Source organism: Microtus pennsylvanicus, chromosome 10 (assembly GCF_037038515.1).
Source record: "Microtus pennsylvanicus isolate mMicPen1 chromosome 10, mMicPen1.hap1, whole genome shotgun sequence".
Classification (NCBI taxonomy): Eukaryota; Metazoa; Chordata; class Mammalia; order Rodentia; family Cricetidae; genus Microtus; species Microtus pennsylvanicus.
This window is the reverse complement of record NC_134588.1, coordinates 106972686-106993489: the sequence shown is the minus strand read 5'-3', so window position 1 is coordinate 106993489 and position 20804 is coordinate 106972686. Positions and strand designations below refer to the sequence as shown.

Below are 20804 nucleotides of genomic sequence, written 5' to 3'. Positions count from 1 at the left end.
CTGTCTCCTCCACTGTGGCTACCAGAGATAATGGAGGCGTAGATAGCACTGCAGAAACATGTCACTCTTGCTTCCTGGGACTTGAAGAATGTCACAGTCTCAGGAAGGCTTCAGTGTGGACTGGTGAGAGAACCCAAAGAGGACTCAGCGGTTAAGGTCCTGCTCTGCAGGACTCAAGTTCGCTGCTTAGCACAGAGGGCTCACAGCTCTCTGGGACTCCACCTCTAGGGGATCTGATGCCCTCTTATGGTCTCCATCAGCAACTGCAGGCATGTGCCTATACCCCTCACACATACATATAATTCAAAGTAACAAAAGTAATTCCTTTTGAAAAAGAAACATTTGACCGGTGAGCTCTCATCATCATAGTGAAGTAAAAGAGGTGATTCTGAAACGTGGGTCTATCAGTGCACTTCAAGGGTGTAAAGATGGCAGGCAATTTGCATGCTTGCTTTTGTGTGTGTGTGTGTGTGTGTGTGTGTGTGTGTGTGTGTGCGTGCATATGTGTTTACAATGCACTTCTACTGAAAGTGAGAATCTTTAAATTTGAAAGAATTCTCCAGAAGGTTAAGAATCCATCCTAGAGGGCAGTGGCCTTTCGGCGGCTTTCCCTTCTGGCAACAGTGCTCTCTTTCCCTCCTTGTACTTTCTGCCACTCAGATTTAATTAGTCTTTGTAAAACAGAGCTATGACAATCACATCCACTTTTCCTGGAGCACTAACCAAATCCTGGGCCGACTCAAACCTGTCTCCCTCTATTTCACTGTGTAGGTGATGCGTCGCCCATAGGCCAACATGGCACCATGGGCGTCCATTCTCCACTAGGTCAAGCGGCTTCTCTCAAGACCTTACTCAGCGTGAGTGAATGAAAGTCTGTATTGGGGCTCAAATCAACGCTGGCAATATAATGACCCAAGGCTTGCTGATGTGTAGATGGGCTAGTGACGTCACCGAAGATAACCTGACTCAAGTGGAAAGAACCAGAGTGTAGACAGGTGATTCTCAACCTGTGGATTGCAACCCCTTTGGGGGTGTCACATATCAGACATCCTGTATAGTAGATATTTATATTATGATATTATAACAGTAGCAACATTACAGTTATGAAGCAGCAATGAAATAAAATGATTTTATGGTTGGGGTGTCACCACATCATGGAGGAACTGTATGAAAGGGTCACAGCATTAGGAAGGGTAAGAACCACTGGGTTAGCCGGACACTACACACTGAATACAGTTACTGCAGTCAGCCCCACAGATAAGAAGGCGAGCCACCACAAACACTTGCAGAGAAGAAAATCTGAACTACGCTGCGATCCCAAGGAGATCATTGGTACAGATCCCCCCCACACACACACACACAAACTTTTGCATTAAAAAGTATGGAGCATGTTTACTTACACCCATGTATGCGAGCTCAGAGGGCTGTGCCTTTCCTGTTAGTCCCTTGCTTACCCTTCCAGGCATGTCTGACCAACATGACTTTGTGCTGGGCCATGTTCATAAGCATCCTTAGCTCTGCAGTTCATTAGCCACAGGTGAGATGTACCTGCCAGGGCAGACTGGCATCGGCTTTCCAGTCATATTTGCATACCCATGTTTTAAAATAGCTGTATCAAACCCAAGAGCCACATAGGAGAAAACACATATTGTGTTATTTTCCTGAGATGGATTGTCTCCATAAAATTATCTCCAGTTTCACCCACTTTCCCAAACATGACTTTGATATTTTTTATGACTGAAAAAACATCTGTTGTATATGTATGATGTTTCCCCTGTTGTTGACCCTCAGGCTGGTCCTGTAACTCAGCTCCCATCAGTAGCGCTGCAGCAAAGACTGCTGTGATGTCCGTCTGTGAAGCCCTCTGGGTAAATACCCAGAAGTGCTATAGCTGGGTCATGTGGAAGATCTATCTTCAGCTTTCAGAGGAACCTCCATGTTGACTTCCATCGTGACCCTCTCGTCTATATTTTCACCATCAGTACAGAATTCTTCCCCTTTGTCCATGAGAATCTCAATGTCGTTTTAATTTGCGTCTCTCTGGTGGCTAGTGAAGTTGGAATTTCTTTTGTCCTATTAATTGGAAACTTTATTGTGAATCATCTACTCAATTCATTAACCCATTTATGATGTGTTTTGATTTCTTACTTTTTGAGTTGTCTATGCTGGGTCAGTAGTTTTCAACCTGTGAGTCATGACTCCCATGCGGTTCACATATCAGATATTTATACTATGACTCATAACAGTAGCAAAACTGCTAGAACAAAATCGCTTTATGGTGGGGGATCACCACAAGAGGAGAAATGTATTAAAGGGCTGCAGCAATAGGAAGCCTGAGAACCCCGAGCTGGGCTAGATATCAACCCCTTGTTGAATCCATAACTGGCAATGAATTCTCCCATTTTGCAGGATAATATTCCTCAACTGTTTCCTTTGTTGTGTGGAAACTTGTTCAGTTCTTGAAATCTCATTTGTCAATTGTCACAATTTCCTAAGTGACTAGATGCTCAGAAGTCCTTGCCGGTGCCAATGTCTTGAAGTGCTTTTCCTAATGGGAAAATTATTTCTTAATAAGGCTATATTTACTTAACCAAACAAAACGCTTAAAACGGGAAGATAATTAAACGAGAGGAAGTAAAATATTACATTTAGCTAAGCACATTCATAATTTGCAGGGTTATGAGGGATAATAAATTTCCCTAGAGCTCATACATGCGCAATGTCAGCATGTGAGATTCTGATAATAACATTAATATCTAAAAAAATTTAAATAAAAAATACCTTAGTCCTTGACTTGATGTCTCTAGACCAAAAATATAAAAATTCCAAATATCAAGTTTGTTGTTACTGGCTTTATGTTGCTTTGTTTTTGTTTTCTGGTAGATTTATTTTGGTATAGAGTGTCCTTTAAGAGGGAATTTACAAAACTGTTTATCTTGGTGACATCTCAGAAATGGCTGACAGGGGATTCTAGAGCATAGACTTCAGCCACTCTTTTCTTCCCATGACCCAGATCTGGCTGATTTCCTTCTTGCTCCCTGAATCTTGAGTTCCTTCTCCCTTGCCCATCTCTCCTCTCCCTCACGCGCCTTCAGCAGTTCCTTCCCATTTCCTGTGTTGCCCTTCTTAGACATTTTTCCTTCCATGGACCTTATTCTGTGACTGTTTTCAAGGTGTAAGTAGACGGTGGCCATGCCAAGCAGTCAGATGATTTAAAATAATCCAGAGGTTGTATCATGTAAGCAATGAGTCACCAAGCTTTAATAAGGAAAGGCCTGAGTTCAATGAGAACTTAGGGAGCTCACGCACCATCTTGGATGTCCTGCTCTGTGAATTAGTCCTCATGAGACCTACAGTGTAGAAGCAAGACGAATTGATAGGAAACCATCGGATAGTTGGTTTAAATTCATGAAGAGTAGGAAAATAAGACAAGAATTCAGCACAGCTATCCTCCAGGTCTTTCCTGCTCAAATTCATTGCTCAAGAGACTATGCTACTAGACAACAACAACAAACTGATAGAAATACAAATTTAACAAGACTGAATCAAAAAAATGTAGAAAACCAGAAGGGACTCAGTAATTCATAATAAGATTATATGATTTACCAAACAACTCCCCATAAGAAACACAGTGGACAAGTGACTTCCTTGGCGAATTCTACTTATCCTTAAAGAAATTAACACCAATGTCTTCTTCCAGAAATACTGAAGAATGGGGAATGACTCCTAACTTAACTGTGAGTTATACAAAACCCCGATATTAAAACCACACAAAGATGCTGGAATGAAGAGAACTGTAGATGGGAAGCCCTTGGGAATACCGACTTTGAACAACAACAACAACAAAAAAAAACCCAACCAAACAAACAAACAAAAAAACCACTTCATGGCCGAGTAGGATTTATTCTGAGAATGGAAAATTCGCCAATAAAACAACACGGTGCCCTGAGGAAATTCTGCCGCAACACAGGGCTGACAGCCTGAGTTCAACACCTGAACTCCTCAATGGAAGGAGAGAGTCTACTCCCACAACCTGCCTCTGACTTCCACAAATACACCATGGCACACACACACAATAATAATACAGTCCAACAAGATTAAAGCCATTTTAAAATTATGCATATGTGTGTGTATGGGGGGGTGGGTCTTCGCACATTAGCATCGGTGCATGTGGAGGCCAGAAGATGATGTTGGGTACTCCCGAAGCTGAGGGTCCCTGACACAGGTGCTGGGGGACGGAACCCAGGTCCTCTGTAAGAGTAATTCGCACTCTCCACCACTGAGCCGTCTCTCCAGTCTCATTAACAATCATTTTTAAAAGGCTAGCAAATCAAAGTTAATCAATATAATACAACATCATCCTAACACCCCAATAAGGGGTGGTGGGGGACATGCTCTCAGCTGAAGAAGAAAAGACACGAAAGAAAGCTTTCTCTCTTTCATTCTACTCCACAGAGCAGGAATATAAGGAAACTGTCCCAGTATTAGCGGGTGTGAATAGGAAGAGCGGCTGACTAACAACCAACTCTAAACAGAACCACTGGAAGATCGGAAGGAGACAGAGATACCGGCCTCCAGTTCTTACCATTGGAGCGTTGGGTGGTAGCCAGAATAATTACACAGATAAAGAAAAAAACAAGCATCCAGAACCAAACAAGTCAGGCAATCCATGTATGTTCTCAGACTGCAGGATCTTAAAAGGGAGTAAAGTTCCATTTATTAAAATGAATTCCATTTATGAAAAGGAATACCAGGACTACTCAATGAATTCATCAATGTTTCAATATATAAAACATACACAAATAATCCATTAGGCTTCTACACCATAAGAACAAACAATCTGTAGAACAGTAACATTTATCACAGCACCCAAAGTATAAACTGTGTAGCAATGAGGTCAACCAAGGACATGTGAACACCGAGAGCTGCAGGAAACAGCCCAGTGTAAGAGCATCCCACGGTCATGGCTGGGAAACCACTGTTCAGATGTCTGTGCTAGCCCAGGTGATTGGGAGAGCCAAAGAGATCTCTGCCAAAATCCTGAGGCTTCTTTCAGAAATGGGAAAGCCACGGTAATTTTCACATAAACGCTGAGGCATCGCAAATAGCTAAAATAGTCTTGTCTAAGAACAAAGTCAGAAGTCTTCTGCTTCCTGTTCCAAACTCCAGTACAACGCTGCTGTGGTAAAACAGTGTGGTACTGGCACAAAGAGTGATGTGCAGCTGAAATGGAATAGACAGGATAGCCACAAATTCACACATGCAGCGGTCAAGCCACCTATAACAAAGCTGTCAAGACCACCCAATGGGGGAAAGTAACATTCGTTTTTGCACAGTTAGTGTTGAGAAACAGAAACATTCACATGAAAAAGAATAAAGTCAAATTCTTACCTTATTATATGCCACAAAATGAGCTCAAAATGTATTGAAGATCACAGAGTAAAATTAAAATTCAAAATTCTTAGTAGAAAGCATCTAGGGACAGCTTCACAATATTGGGTTGGGAAATGAGTTTAAAATAATTGTTTTGGTTATAACATGAAACTTACAGCAGTAAAAAATAGATGAATTTGTATCTGTCAAAATTTCATCATTAAAGTAGACAAGAGTCAGCCACATGGAAGGCACTAGAGAAAGTATTCAGAAATCATAAAATAATGAGGGATTATTTTAGCCATTTTTATTTTACTACATGACAAAATACCGGAGCCTGTTCAATACAGTTTCTAAAGGTCTGTTTCATTGATATGTCGAGTTCTAGAACATGGCACAAACCCTGTTCTACAAACAACTTCATGGCAAGAGTGGATGAAGGAAGGGGATGGCAGGCTCATGGTCACACAGGCTGGACAACTGCAGAGCCCAGTGGCCTCTAAGCAGCAACACTTGCCAGCTCCAGCTCTCAGGAATGAAATAAAGCCCCCTGAGAATTCCATTAGTGCCTTATGGCGCAGCACCCTGGATAACCTGATCTCTTTCTAATAGGTCCCACCTCGGTGCAAAAGCTTAAGAAGACCATCACATTGAGGACCAAGCTTTAAATGTGAGCATTTGGAGACAATACCACAGCAGGGATGAGTATGAAAAATATATGAAGAACTGACACACCTCAGCAACATAGAAATGTGCATGAATAGACATTTTTCCAGAGAAAGGATAAGCCTATGAATCACACAGAAAGACACTCAATATTATGAATCATTAGGGAAATGCAGATCAAACCCCCTGCTTCGCAGTTAATTATAACAGTTATTACAGAAGGGGCAGTCACACAGAAAACACATGAAATTAGAAAATAAGTGTTAACAAGGGCACTGATTCATTGTGCTTTGTTTACCATATCCCAAAGGTGGAAAGAATCCAAATGTCCTTTGTTTGGTGACTAGACAGATAACAAAATATGGTGTATACATACAATGGAATTCGGACTTAAATCCCGACATAGTCTTGAAAGGATGCTAAGTGAAAGAAGCTAACAATAGAAAGACCAATATGGTGCGCTCCAACTGTATGAGGACCTTAGAGCTGGTGAAGTCATAGGCAAAAAATGCTGGGGTCTTTGCTATGGTGTTACCAGCAGCTAATGAAGGCGGAATGGACTTGTAAACAGTGTCATTAGTGGAATAGTATATATATTTATATCTATCACCTATCATTTTCTATTTATCCATTAAGTCATCTCTTATCTACGATTTGCCTATTTATCATCTATCCACCTATCTATCTATTTATCTATCTATCTATCTATCATCTATCTATCTATCAATCATCTATCTATCTATCTATCTATCTATCTATCTATCTATCTATCTATCTATCTATCTATCTATCTATCATCTATTTATATATACCATCTGTTGTCATCAGTCTCTAATCTATCTATCTATCTATCTATCTATCTATCTATCTATCTATCTATCTATCATCTATCTATCTATCTATCTATCTATCATCTATCTAACTATTCTATCGATCATCTATTTGTCATCTGTCATCTGTTTACGCACCTTTATTTACTCAGGATAGAAGAATCTTCTGAAATGTAATTACCATTTTTCTTAACCCTTTTAAGCCAGAGAACACAGTGTCCCTTAGTGGCAAACCTACAGAGTATGGTGCTGGTAGCACCATAGCAAAACCCCCAGCACTTTTTGCTGGGCCTGATCAGTTAGGCATGATCGAGAGTAACTGGAATTAGAGGAACAAAGAGCTCTTCGGCTCTGTACCGGGTAAAGACAAACTTTTGCATGAAGCCTCTCCTGGACTGCTTTTATTATTTGTGTTATTATTTTAGTCAGTTTCCCGACTTCAATAACCAACTGTAGAAAAGTTTTAAGAAGAACAAAACAGAGAGAGATGTGTATTATACCAATGAGAAATAAAACTCTTTTTCCCCCTAAAAGAAGAGCTATTAGACACAATACACAAGGACCAGTCACCCCCTCATTAACCTCTAAAAATGAGTCTTTCAGGCCAGGTTTGAAGATGTTTTCTCTCTAAATGGTGCCACGCAGCCCAACAGTTCATTGCTATTCTGATCAAACAATGACCCACATTAACACTTCTCTGGGGTCATTAGCATATTTATAAAAAAGTGGGGTGAACAAGCATTCCCCTTTCCACTGCCCTTTGTGATATGTAGCTATGGAGCAAAGTCTTGAGAAGAAAAAGGGAGTAATATTATTAACCAATATTTCAACTCCTCTATAAATATCAAAATGCCTGCATGCATACCAGCCTCAAGCATGGAGACTACTGATTGGATTTGAACTGCAGCGAGATACAAGACAGCTTGGGGTCACTACATTTCTTTCTTGATGTGAGTGGCCTTAAACTAGATAATGAAGACCGCGGGCTGAGGACTCAGGTCAGAAAAGCATCCCTTCATTTAGATATATACAGATTAGCAATTGAAGCAGAGACCCAGTTCTCCGTCGGGAAGGGCTTCTTTATGTCTTTTCTTTCCTTCTCTTTTTTTTTCTTATCTGGACAAGAGAGGATAATGTAAAACCATGGAAAACAACTGCTTCAAAAAATCGGGGTGTAGCATGGGCTCAAATGTTCAGCGGGTATTAAAATGCTTTCTGTAACTCTATATATGTGCTGTGTGGATATCATACATATGCACACGTATGTGATGCGTAAATGCACGTATAATTTTGACAGGTTAGACATACACACATATCTATATGGTGTGGAGATTTGAAGAATTGGTTCCTAAGGGCTGGCGAAAGGAGTTCAGTCCATTCGTATGAGAATCCAAGTTTGTATGCACAGCATTCACACAAAACCCAACCAATCTACCTGTGGCCTGTGCCTGTCATCGTAGCCCTGAAAGGCAGTGACAGAAGGGTCTCTGGTGGCCAACCACCTTAGTTAGCTCCAGGTTCAGTGAGACATACTATCTTAAAGAAGGCAGAGGGTAGGGGTGTTGGCTCAGTGAGCAAAAGCATTTACTACTCAAGCTTGTTGACCTGAATTTGCCCCCCAAGATCCACAACCAAGCAGGGTGTGCTAGCGCACATGTCTCTCTCAGTTCTCCTAGGGAGAGTGGGGAAGAGCAGAGACTTGGTCTTATGGCTTACTGGCCAGCTACCCTGGGGCATGCTGGGTAGTGGCAGAAAAGAGAGAGACCCTGCCTCAACATGGTGAGAGGCAAGAACTGATGTTCAAAGGTCCTCTGGCATCTACATGCTCGTGTTCTGGGGCATTCATACGTTCTCTCTCTACCCACCTGCCCCTTACATGCGTGGACACATATACCCACTCAATTAAAATAAACACTTTTAAGTGAACAGTGATTGAAGAGACACTGAATGCTATCTTTAATCTCAAAATATACACAATATGTACACATATCAATGCAGACACACACATACACACACACACACACACTCAGTTATTAGGAGGCTTATATAATGTCAGTAAATGTTCCATAAGATCAAAGTGGGTTGTGTTCTTAGTTCTAAGTCCCATGCCGTTAGGCTTGGAGAGGCACACATAGGCGGATCTGTGGTGTTAGTTATCTGCTGTGCTAAATGGGAGCAAGTATTTATCATTAACTTCGAGGGGAAGAATCATTTTCCGGCATTAGTTTATTTCAATGATAATATCAAAAATTTCAAAGTGACTTTGAAAGAAAATTCTTTGATATATCCACATAAGCTAATTTTATTCTTCTTCGGACTGTGTGGCCCTCAGAAGACCCCCTGGGTCTACTGGCATGGAGGAAGTTAGCAGACAGCAGGAAATGCCCATCCCATTTGAAAGCAGTTACTTGCAGGAAGAAAAGAGAAGACTCGTAGATGAGAACCCCCAGCTGAGGACACTTGGAAAGAACAGAGAATGTGACAAGGCTTTATTTGATCAGTTGCTAACAACTGTGGACCAGAATTCAATGAACAAGTCAACACTCCTCTACAAAATCCTTATGCTACCATCAACATATTTCCTTCTAGGAAATGTTGTTATGATTTATTCAATTATGAATGTATTCTTGCTGGAGAATCAGAGACAAGAATAATATTGCTACCAAGATACATTTTTCTGTCCTCTGGGTTGTAGGGGGAGGTGCAGATGGTCAGAATGAAGGTTCACAGTTATGAATAAACTCCAAGTATTTAATTATGATACCTTCCATGTTTGATCTCGTGTTTTGCAAAGGAAACCGGGTCATAGAGTTCCTCACATCTTCTCCTTAGGTGGTTGTATTTATAAGGAGTACAATGAACATACAAACACTAATACTTCAATTAGTAGATTCAGTGCTAGCTTCATGCTCAGCTAAGTATCTCAGAGCACGCAGCTCTCTTCAGGCATCTGAAAAATCACTTTCCTCTCTCTTCCAAATTCATTTTTTCCTGTGTTTAAGAAAGACACCAGTGTTCTGGGGCAGAAGGGACGGCTCAGTGGTTAGGAACGGTTGCTATTCTTCCAGAGACTCTGGATTTGGCTCCCAGAACCATCTCAGATGTTCACAACTACCTGGGACTCCAGTTCTCAGAGATGGGACACGCGGCAACATAAACTAACATAGGCACCTATATATAAGCAAACCAATCTTTCAAAACAGGACAATATCAGAGGTAAGTTTAGGTGGCAGGAAACAAACATCTATATTAGAGGAGCTTCTCCAGTGGCAGTACAAGTTCTATTGATCTAGAATGATCCTTAAAAATATGTCAACATATGTTAATGAAGTAGACAGGAACCACAGTGGGAACAAGAGGCAGACAGATTGGGGGGCCCTAATCCACAGCCAGGCAGCCACTAAAAGTCAAGCTCCTTCCTTCCCCATCAGCCGTATATAGAATCAGCTCATGTTTCCCCTCCACTCATATGGGGGCAAACTCTGATGGGTACAAAATGACCATGCCAGGATGTCACCCAAACAAGCTGGTTGCTGACCCACATGAGCCAGGGAAAAGGCAGGTAGAACACTGCCCGGGGGTAAGAGGGCTCAGTGGGTAAGAACATTTGCCATACAAGAATGAAGAACTTTGAAACCGGGTGTGGCGGTGCCAATCTGGAACCCTGTAGTTTTCTAGCCACCAGCCGGACCCGGTCTCAACAGAATAAGGCAAAGGTAGAGAGTGACAGGCCAGACAGGATGCTGGGCAACTCTTCTGGGCTCTGTATATGCCTTATTACATATTACATGCATGCAGGTATGCAGTTGTACATGCATGTACATGTGGGCTCACACACACATGCATAGGCACATGCAAAGAAATAAATTCCAACCTCATGACTAACGGAAAGTTACCCAAACCCAGGCCACTCGAGCAACCAGACCAAAGGCTTGTGTTTTGATTTGTTGAAAGGCAGCACTGTTCACATCTCTGCCACCTCCTTTCTCTTTCAAAGGCAGTTTTTACCTGTGATGTTCGGCCCCTCTGCCTCCTGTTTTGTTTCTGTTATCACGGAGGTGAAAGCTCCCTCTGACTAGCATCACGAGCACACTTTGATGAAAGAGTAGTCAAGTTTTCAGGAAGAGCATGGCTTTTGATAAAATACTACAGCACTCCCTTCTGGAGTTCTCAGCCTACACACCAATTGTGGTGTGTTAGCGATCTCTTCTAAACCCATGGCTTACTTAGAAATTGCAGCTAAGTTAGGCCGTAATGGAGATTCTGTGCAAACCCTTAAATTCAAGGCCTGAGATCTTTCGCTTTATAATCTGTGACTGCCACTGTTCTCCTCCCTTATGACATTTACAGGGCAATGTTTTATGTCATTTACATTTGGAGAACAATGTCTAGTTTACTTAGCTTACAGTATTAATGACTGGAGTTTGGAACTCTCATGTAAATGGAACCAGCTACAACCCATTTAATAATGAGGCATGTGGTTCTCCAAGGAGAAATGGAGGGAGTGGAGAAAAGCGGCACCGCTTGGCAGTGCATCAGCTGCTTGTTGCGTCCCTCGTAGCTGTGACAAAGTACATCATAGAGCAACTTGAGTTAGGAAGGGTGATGGTGGCTCATGGGGGCTACTCACCTGGGATAACTCTTTCCCTTGGGTGGGGAAGGCCTGGGACAGGGCGAGCTCACATCGCATCGGTATTGTGGAGCAGAGGGGAAGCATTCAGTGCTCAGTTGGCTTCCTTGGTTTCTCTTTTTTTCAGTCTAGGACTCCAGCCTCTGGGATGGTGCTGCCCACACTCAGCTCGGGGTTTTCTCTTCTCATGAAAGCTCCTTGGAAATACCCTCAGAGCTGCTGCCAACCGTGTGTCTTCCAAGTGACTTCAAATCCAGCCAAGCTGACATTGAAGATAAACCATCACAGTTCCTGATTCATAGATTTGCTGAGGAAATGTTGACGTGCATAGTGAAACAAAGCCACGAGAGATGAGGAGTCGCTGATAAGGAGAGCTCCATATACATCCCTCTCTAGCGGAGATAGTAGAATCTCGGATACGCCTTTCTTTCACTTCTTCTAGCTGCCTTTCAACAAAGCCGGAAAATAACATTTTTTTTTATTTTGCATAAATATTTACTTTATATTATGCAAATTCTATTTTTTAAATTTATTTATTTATTAAAGATTTCTGTCTCTTCCCCCCACCGCCTCCCATTTCCCTCCCCCTCCCCCAATTAGGTCCCCCCCCCCATCAGCCCGAAGAGCAATCAGGGTTCCCTGCCCTGTGGGAAGTCCAAGGAACCCTCACCTCCATCCAGGTCTAGTAAGTTGAGCATCCAAACTGTCTAGGCTCCCACAAAGCCAGTACGTGCAGTAGGATCAGAAACCCATTGCCATTGTTCTTGAGTTCTCAGTAGTCCTCATTGTCCGCTATATTCAGAGAGTCTGGTTTTATCCCAGGCTTTTTCAGCCCCAGGCATATTAGAGTATTACTCAGCAGTAAAAAACAAGGACGTCTTGAATTTGCATACAAATGGATGGAAATAGAAAACACTATCCTGAGTGAGGTAAGCCAGACCCAAAAAGAGGAACATGGGATGTACTCACTCATATTTGGTTTCTAGCCATAAATAAAGGACATTGAGCTTATAATTCGCTATCTTAGAGAAGCTAAATAAGAAGGTGAATCCAAAGACAAACATATAGGCATCCTCCTGAATATTAACCTTCATCAGGCGATGAAAGGAGACAGAGACAGAGACCCACATTGGAGCACTGGACATAAATCTCAAGGTCCAAATCAGGAGCAGAAGGAGAGAGAGCACGAGCAAGGAACTCAGGACCGCAAGGGGTGCACCCACACACTGAGGCAATGGGGATGTTCTATTGGGAAAATAACATTTAAAGCACATCCCTGGCCGTGCCTTTGTGGTTCAGGTGTTGATGGGAAGGTCCTTGTGGTTCAGGTATTGATGGGAAGGTCCTTGTGGTTCAGGTATTGATGGGAAGGTCCTTGAAATGGTTTACTGAAACGGACCACAGGCTTGCATTTTCAGCTTCCCTCAGCTTCTGAATGCTGCAGGTGAAGACACTCACCTGGGAGAACTCTAGCATAATACCCAGAACAGCACTGGTGATCTGGTCGTGCCTTGAGGATTCGACCCCTACGACAAACTGCAGTGGAATTTGGAAGCGCCGTGATGTGTCTCTGTTCACTGCTGCTGTTTCTGGGCTGAGGGTCATAGAGAAGTCCATCACAACAAGCCTGAAAGTTTGGATCAGTTTTAAAGAAATATTTTAAAAATAGACAATTTTACGTTTGAAGTAAATATGTGCACCTGATTACGAATGCTGCATCTCCTGGAGCATGGTTTCCTCTCCAAAGGCCTTGAAAGCTGACCATACTGCCCACCACTGCAAAAATGTATTCTCCAGCATCACACAAATTCCATAAACGTCACTCGAAACAATGCAGCTTTCCTTGCCTTCCTCAACTGAGCTTTGCTTTGTGATATAACATTATGTAAATGAAAATGTAAATTGCCTTTCGACTGTCAGTGCTTCCAGTATAAAGATACTTAAAGCTGTAAATGAACCATTTCCTTCACCTAGATATCATTCTTCTAATGATTGCTTAACTTGAAAACACCACACCCATGCAAACTGCTTCCTGCTCATCCTTTTTATTAAATAAATTGAATTTTCCTTATAATGTATATGATCATTTATTTATAGACCCCAATTTCCCATTAAGGCAATCTCCCCCTCTCTTTTTTTCCCCTCTATACATATATGCACATATGTATATATACACACATATATACACCTATGCAAATATATATCACAGCAAATATATATCGCAGACTACTACAATCACAAAAAGAATTTACATGGAAACCAACTTGGGAAGTCATTTTCTCTGTGTTTCTGCCAGCAGCTATATATGCTTGAACAATCAGTTAAGTATTTGTATCTTTATGCTCTGTATAAAACAAATCAAGGGCTGGAGCGATGGCTCAGAGGTTAAAAGCATTGCCTGCTCTTCCAAAGGTCCTGAGTTCAATTCCTGGCAACCACATGGTGGCTCACAACCATCTGTAATGAGGTCTGGTGCCCTCTTCTGGCCTGCAGGCACACACACAGACAGAATATTGTATATATAATAAATAAATAAGTAAATATTTAAAATAAATAAATAAAAATAAAACAAATCAAACACTGAGCAGTGTCTAGAAAGTGGCTGAGAATTTGGACTGGATAGAAGTCACTTTGATTAGAGAGATACTTCATGAGGCAGAAAAATCAACAATGTTTACAGAGAACCCCTCCCCCACCATGATGCCTCCACTTTGGAAGCTGCCTCCGAGCAATGACTGAAACAGAAGTCCTTCACAGCTCCACAGTCGTTCATCTACAAAGTTATCTCACCCAGCCACTCAGGCCGTGTCCCTAAACAAGCAGAAACACATTTTTTTAAGTCAGATTTAGCTGTTAGCCATGAGTATTTAGGGCCAGTCTTACTGTAAGTACATACTCGATGACTCTTCCTTTCAATGCTGTGTTCTGCATAAAATATATGAAAAGTTACATACCATGCTTAAGAGTTCCAAGAGAACTCTTTTCTGCTTTTGAAGTAATTTCTATACTTTTCATCAAAAGCACTTAATATCAACCACCTGTATAAAAAATATTACTAGACAAGATATATTTGTTTTTTCTAAAAGTTCTACATTTTAACTAGCAGGTCTTTTATATTAAAAAGGAGTCCCCATTATGATTTTCCATGTACATATGCACACTTGTATATATACCACACACACACAATTAAATCAAAGCACAGTAATTTTAGAGATACAGAAATTGTAAGGTTGCCAAGTGCCTGGCTTTATGTGTCTCTTACATAGTAACTACTGCTAAGCAAGTGGCAGCCATAATAATTTGTGTTTCGATCCACATGGCTCCGGAAATTCACTTTATTAATTCCGGAGTTCCTTTCTAGTGGAACTTATGGATTGAGGAGGAACCTTAGTTATCAAACGTGCAACGCTGCTGATAAATAGGACGGTATTTCATTAGATGAAATCTTACCTTCAAATCAAGTCGTTTTCTGTGTTGTTTGTCAATAAAAGCCATTTACAAAACCCTCCGTCTGGCTGTATTATTGATCTGATCCCTAAACAGCAACTAATATGAACATTAATCTACAAATGACCATAATTCTAAGATATTCCTGACACACCAGGAGCAGTCCTGTTTATGGCAATGTATCAGAGTTGTGGGAAGAAACAGCCGTTTGTAGCTGAATGGATTTGTGCAGTGAAAATTTCAAGTTCTTGAATTTGATACTAATGGAGGGGGTACCTAGCATCTGAATAAACCCATATTTTCTGGAAGATGATGGAAGATTTAAAAGCTAAGATGCTCATGAGGTCAGTAGGAATTTGGTAGGAATGTTTTCTTCTCTATGTGGTCTTCACAATGTAATATGAAATCAATTATTATAACAACTTGGTGAAAGGAGCCTGGGCTTTCATTGGTACATGTGAAAAGATCTACCTTAGTTCCTGGAGAACAGCAAGTATCCCCACGGATATTTTCAGGGTGTTGACACTTGACCCTTGCATAACTCATCATGGAACCTCTCTGTTAATGTCTGGGATTCAGAGCATGGATGCCTTGTTTTCCATAAAAGGTCATATCTGAGAATGATTCCATTTGGATTTCTTGGTGTCATCCAATTTATTTGAAGGGATCTGCAACAGACAAAAATATACATATACATGTAAATACACATACATGGATATACATACATGTGTGTGAGAGATATGTTTTATAATTATAATTATGTGTATGCTGCACCACTCCAGGCTAGAGCCAATCCCATTGACAAAACAACATTCAACACAACTGCTACCAACCTTACTCACTCACTCTTCCTGATTGGTCAGAAGATCTGACTTCAGGAGCAATTCCCTGCCCATGGAGTGTGTATTACCATGCTTATATATGCTGATGCACATGCTAATGTACGTGTATGCTCATATCCACGACTATTATACAGCTTGTTTTAAGACTCAATCCAAACTGTTTTAGTTTGGGGAGAACAATACATGGTAGGTGTCTGGTGGTTTCTCACTTGAAGTTTCAAAGACAAGAAGAAAAAAAAGCCTCTGTGAGGAGTTAAGAGAACCCATGGTCTACTGGGTTTGCTGAAGAAAAACCAAGGAAGAAACCTTGGTAAACAACAAAATCTGGAATATAGCAGATGGAACCTCCTCTCTATGCATCCTCTCCTTTTCAAAACCAAAGAGAGACATATCATCCAGCTGACCAAAGATGTATCTGGAAGGCAACTGTGAAGTCTATGGGCAGTGTTAGCTTCCTGGACATGGTTGTCAATGTCTCCCTTCCTTGCTATAAGATGTCTTCATTAATGCCTTGCTGGTCCAAGAAAGTCTGTAAGAATCCCAAAGAGCAGCACAGAAGTTCGGATCTCTGAGACAATGGCATCACCTATCTCTGTCTGGATCTGACTGTGTAAGTCTCAATGGCTAGTTCCTAAACCAGCCCCCAAAATCAATTCCCAAATTGAGAAAACCATCAATATCACTAACTGTTGCAAGGAACCGCTTGTTCATCCTGGCTGCCCAGAACTGAAATAATCACACAGAAACTGTATTAATTAAACCACTGCTTGGCCCATGAGCTCTAGTTTCTTATTGGCTAACTCTTACATCTTAATTTAACACATTTCTATTACTCTGTATATCACCATGAGGTCATGGCCTACCAGCAAAGTTTCAGCACATCTATCTCCAGTGGTGGATCCATGGCGTCCCTGACTCCACCCTCTTTCTCCCAGCATTCAGTCCAGTCTGCCCTGCCTACCTAAGTTATACCCTATCAACAGGCCAAGGCAGTTTCTTTATTTATTAATGGTAATCACAGCACACAGAGGGGACTCTCTCATTAACTAACTTCTTCCAAAGAGCATCTGATATTTCTCTGCATTTGAGCCACTGCTAAGTGGATTTGTTTCTTCAGCTCATATGTGCTTTGTAGTCTGAGGTCTAGGAACTGGCGATTCCTAAGATGAATACCCTTACAGAGAGCATTTGATTTTTTAAAATTTGAGGGACCACTCCTTTTTAGACACATACAGGCTTTTGGGGGCTGGAATAGAATAAGTAACAGTTGACCAACATTTCCTGCTTTTTTAGTGAGTTGTTAATACTCTATTTGTGCTGAAGGAGATCAGAAAAGTAAAGCTGCCTACAGAGAAGAAATGAAGTCAGAGCGCCCTGGTGACTCCCATCTGTAATCCCAGCACCTGGCAAGCTGAAGTAGGGGGGATAGCAGTGAGTTATGGCCCTCCTAGGTTATCTCAAAACATAAAACAAATGAAAAATGATCCATGATCAGATTAATACTATGAATCTGCCTGGATCCTATGTATGCGGTGTCTACAGGTTCTCAATAAGAAGAAAGTAGTTAGAAAAGAAACAAGTACTGAAGGTGTTTATGAGTTGTAGAAGTTCCTTGGTAGAATTTTTGGGTCATTTATGTAAACTATCACATCATCAGCAAATAGTGAGAGTTTGATTTCTTCTTTTCTGATTTGTATCTCTTTGATCTCCTTTTGTTGTCTTATTGCTCTAGCTAGAACCTCAAGTCCTATATTTAATAGATATGGAGAGAGTGGATAACCTTGTCTTGTTCCTGATTTCAGTGGGGTTTCTGGGAGTTTCTCTCCATTTAGTTTGATGTTGGCTGTTGGCTTGCTGTATATCGCCTTTGTTATGTTTAAGTATGTTCCTTGTGTCCCTTCTCTCTCCAAGACCTTTATCATGAAGAAATGTTGTATTATAGCTAGAACCTAGAAACAACATAAATGCCTCTTGACCAAAGAATGGATAATGAAAATGTGGTACACATGGAGTACTACAAAGCAGAAAAGAATAATGACATCTTGATATTTGCAGGGAAATGAATAGATCTAGAAAACATTATATTGAGTTAGGTAACCAGACCCAGAAAGACAAATATCATATGTACTCACTCATAAGTGGCTTTTAGACATAAAGCAAAGAAAAATCAGCCTACAATTCACAATCCCAGAGAACCTAGACAACAAAGAGGACCCTAAGAGAGACATACATGGATCTAATCTACATGGGAAGTAGAAAAAGACAAGATTTCCTGAGTAAATTGGGAGCATGGGGATCATGGGAGAGAGTAGAAGGAGAGGGGAGAGAAAGGGGGAGCAGAGAAAAATGTGTAGCTCAATAAAAAAATTTAAAAAAGAAAAATAATAATAAATAAAAAGAATATATAACTACACTGAAAAAAACTGAAATAATGCACTGGAAAGCTGACATATTTGGGGGCATAGCATAGCCTGCTGTGCCTCCTGTATAAAACATAAAAATGATTAGTCTATTTTGTGGCCATTGTTTTGGAAAACACTGGAATTCTGACATGAACACTAATTCCCATTTTGCTACTCTAGAGGCTCTGACTGGACTTTTAGTTGGTCACAAACAACTGTGGGTGCTTTTCCCCACAGAGAATACTCTAGTAGTACATGAAGCAAAGCAAGGCATGAACCAGGGCCAATGTCTCCGCTCATTGTTTTAATGTGATTGTGTTTGTGTTGGGAACATGTGTATCATGACATGAGGTCAGAGGACATTTCTTCTTCTCCCATGTGGGGGTCCTGGGAATCAAATTAAGTCACAAGGCTTGTCAGCAAATACTTTTACCCACTAAACTACTTCACTGGCCCAACATTAAGCCTTTCCTTCCTTCCTTCCTTCCTTCCTTCCTTCCTTCCTTCCTTCCTTCCTTCCTTCCTTCCTTCCTTTCTTCTTTCCCTCCCTCTCTCCCTCCCTCCCTTCTTCCCCCCTCCCTATCCTTACTTTTCTTTTTTTTAGTTTTTTTTTAAGATAAAGTTTTTCTGTGTAGCCCTGGCTGTTCTGGAACTCACTCTGTAGACCAGGCTGGCCTCAAACTCAGAGATCTGCCTACCTCTGCCTCCCAAGTGCTGGGATTAAAGATGTGTGTCACCATCACCCGGCCCAAATGTTAAGTCTTAACCCTCTCCATCAGAGTTTCACAATGACTTACATGGGAGCATTATTTTTCTGTCACTGTGTACTAATATTTTAAATTATTTTTCATTTTGGATCTGATCAGCATTCTCAGTGATATCACTTTCAGAAATCCAATTAAGTGCAAACATTTATCTGAGAAGGTAGCAGTCAAGATAAACCTTGACATTTTAATAGGCAGATGAAATTATTGTTTCATTTTCTAGAAAGTATACGTGCAACACATCCTGCAGTGAGCCTGTAGAGAGGAAACTAACGCCACCGTTTGAGGGATTCACGGGCTAATACAGCCATTGCTGGTTATACAGAGATCCAGCTTCCAAATCAACTCTACCTTCTACAGATATTATATGCATATTCAGTGCATAAATGAATTATAGCCATCACTATGCCCTCTGCATGTGATTGGGGGTGGACATGCACATGTGCACATGTATATGTAGAGACCAGAGGTCAACCTCAGGGGTCATCTCCTCGGAAACTGCTTACCTTCATTTCGTGGCATGGTATGTCACTGGGCCCGAGGCTTGCTGACTAGGCTATGCTGGCTGGCCAGCAAACCCCATGGCTACCATGCCTGGCTCTTTATGTGGGTGCTGATAATATAACTTATGTCCTCCTGCTTATACAATAAGTACTTTACCAGCTGATCTATCTCCTAGCCCTAGAACACTACTTTAAGTGACAGTCATGGGACTGACAGGTCTGGGAATACGATTACAGTATCTTTAATAGTTTCTGATAAAAGCCACCATGGGCACATACATGTGAGAACACAAATCACAGGGGGTCAGACATTCCAGTTGGACATTTTTTTTAAATTCTGTCATTTGATAATTATTATTCTATTTCTGCTATAGTGCATAATGCTATGTCTAGCCTTATAAAAAGCTGTCACTTCTGCTAACATGGAAGCTAGAAAGCAGTGGGCATACAATTTCTTATCTTTACATTGTAAGTCAGGATGCTGTACGAGGAGTTAGGTCTCACAGAGACACTTTATTATTCTAATATTTTATCCCCATTTGTCAAAATGCTTATTTGAGCCACAAGGGGAAAACTCTTGTGCTTCCAAGACCTCAGACTAAGCTGCTACAGATCAAGCAGCTCTGGATTTCTGATTATTCTAAGATGGGTCTTAACAAAATGTGGGTATTGTTTTGCTACTCAATCATGCAGTATTCACACGCCTCAATAATAGTCTAGACTATGTTATCAAAAATGGTGAGAATACTTTAAATATAAAACTAAAAATATTTTTTGATGAAATGTTAACTTTTGATTTTTGAGAGGTTTTTGAGTATTTTGATTGAACTTAAATATTCAATAATATTCAATTTTTTGAATATTCAAGTACCTATTGGGATGTTTATTAAGAACTGCATCAAATGAAGGAAGAAAAAGACAAATGAAACATAAACACATACCATATGAATTGTGAAATAACAAAGTCAAGTGTCTTCATTTTAATTCTTTCAAGACATGGTTTTTCTATATAGCCCTGGCTATCCTGAAACTCTGTAGACCAGGCTAGTTTTGAACTGACAGAGATCCACCTGCCTCCGCCTCCTGAGTGCTGGGATTAAAGTCCTGTGCCACCATTGCCTGACAAGTGTTTTCATTTTTAAAAACAAATAATCAAGGCCACTCAAAGACGGTATCATGGGGGACACAGATATAAACGTGACTAGATGGTGAAGATAGCAGAGAGAATTCTGGGATGGACCACACAGGAGAAGGAGAAGGGCAGTAGGGACTCAGCACGTGGACTATCAGGCCAGCAATGAGTCCACTCTGATGGGCAGATCACATCTACCAATCACCAGACACATG

General features: G+C 41.0%; 1 protein-coding gene across 1 annotated transcript in view; it reads right to left on the bottom strand.

Annotated features, from left to right (window-relative positions):
• The window catches only part of Ush2a (usherin), a 663496-nt gene that overhangs the window by 166755 nt on the left and 475937 nt on the right, over positions 1-20804 (bottom strand). Inside the window, 3 exon segments of the mRNA XM_075987373.1 lie at positions 12958-13126; positions 15418-15478; positions 15480-15614. Of these exon segments, the coding sequence (XP_075843488.1) occupies positions 12958-13126; positions 15418-15478; positions 15480-15614 (365 nt within the window).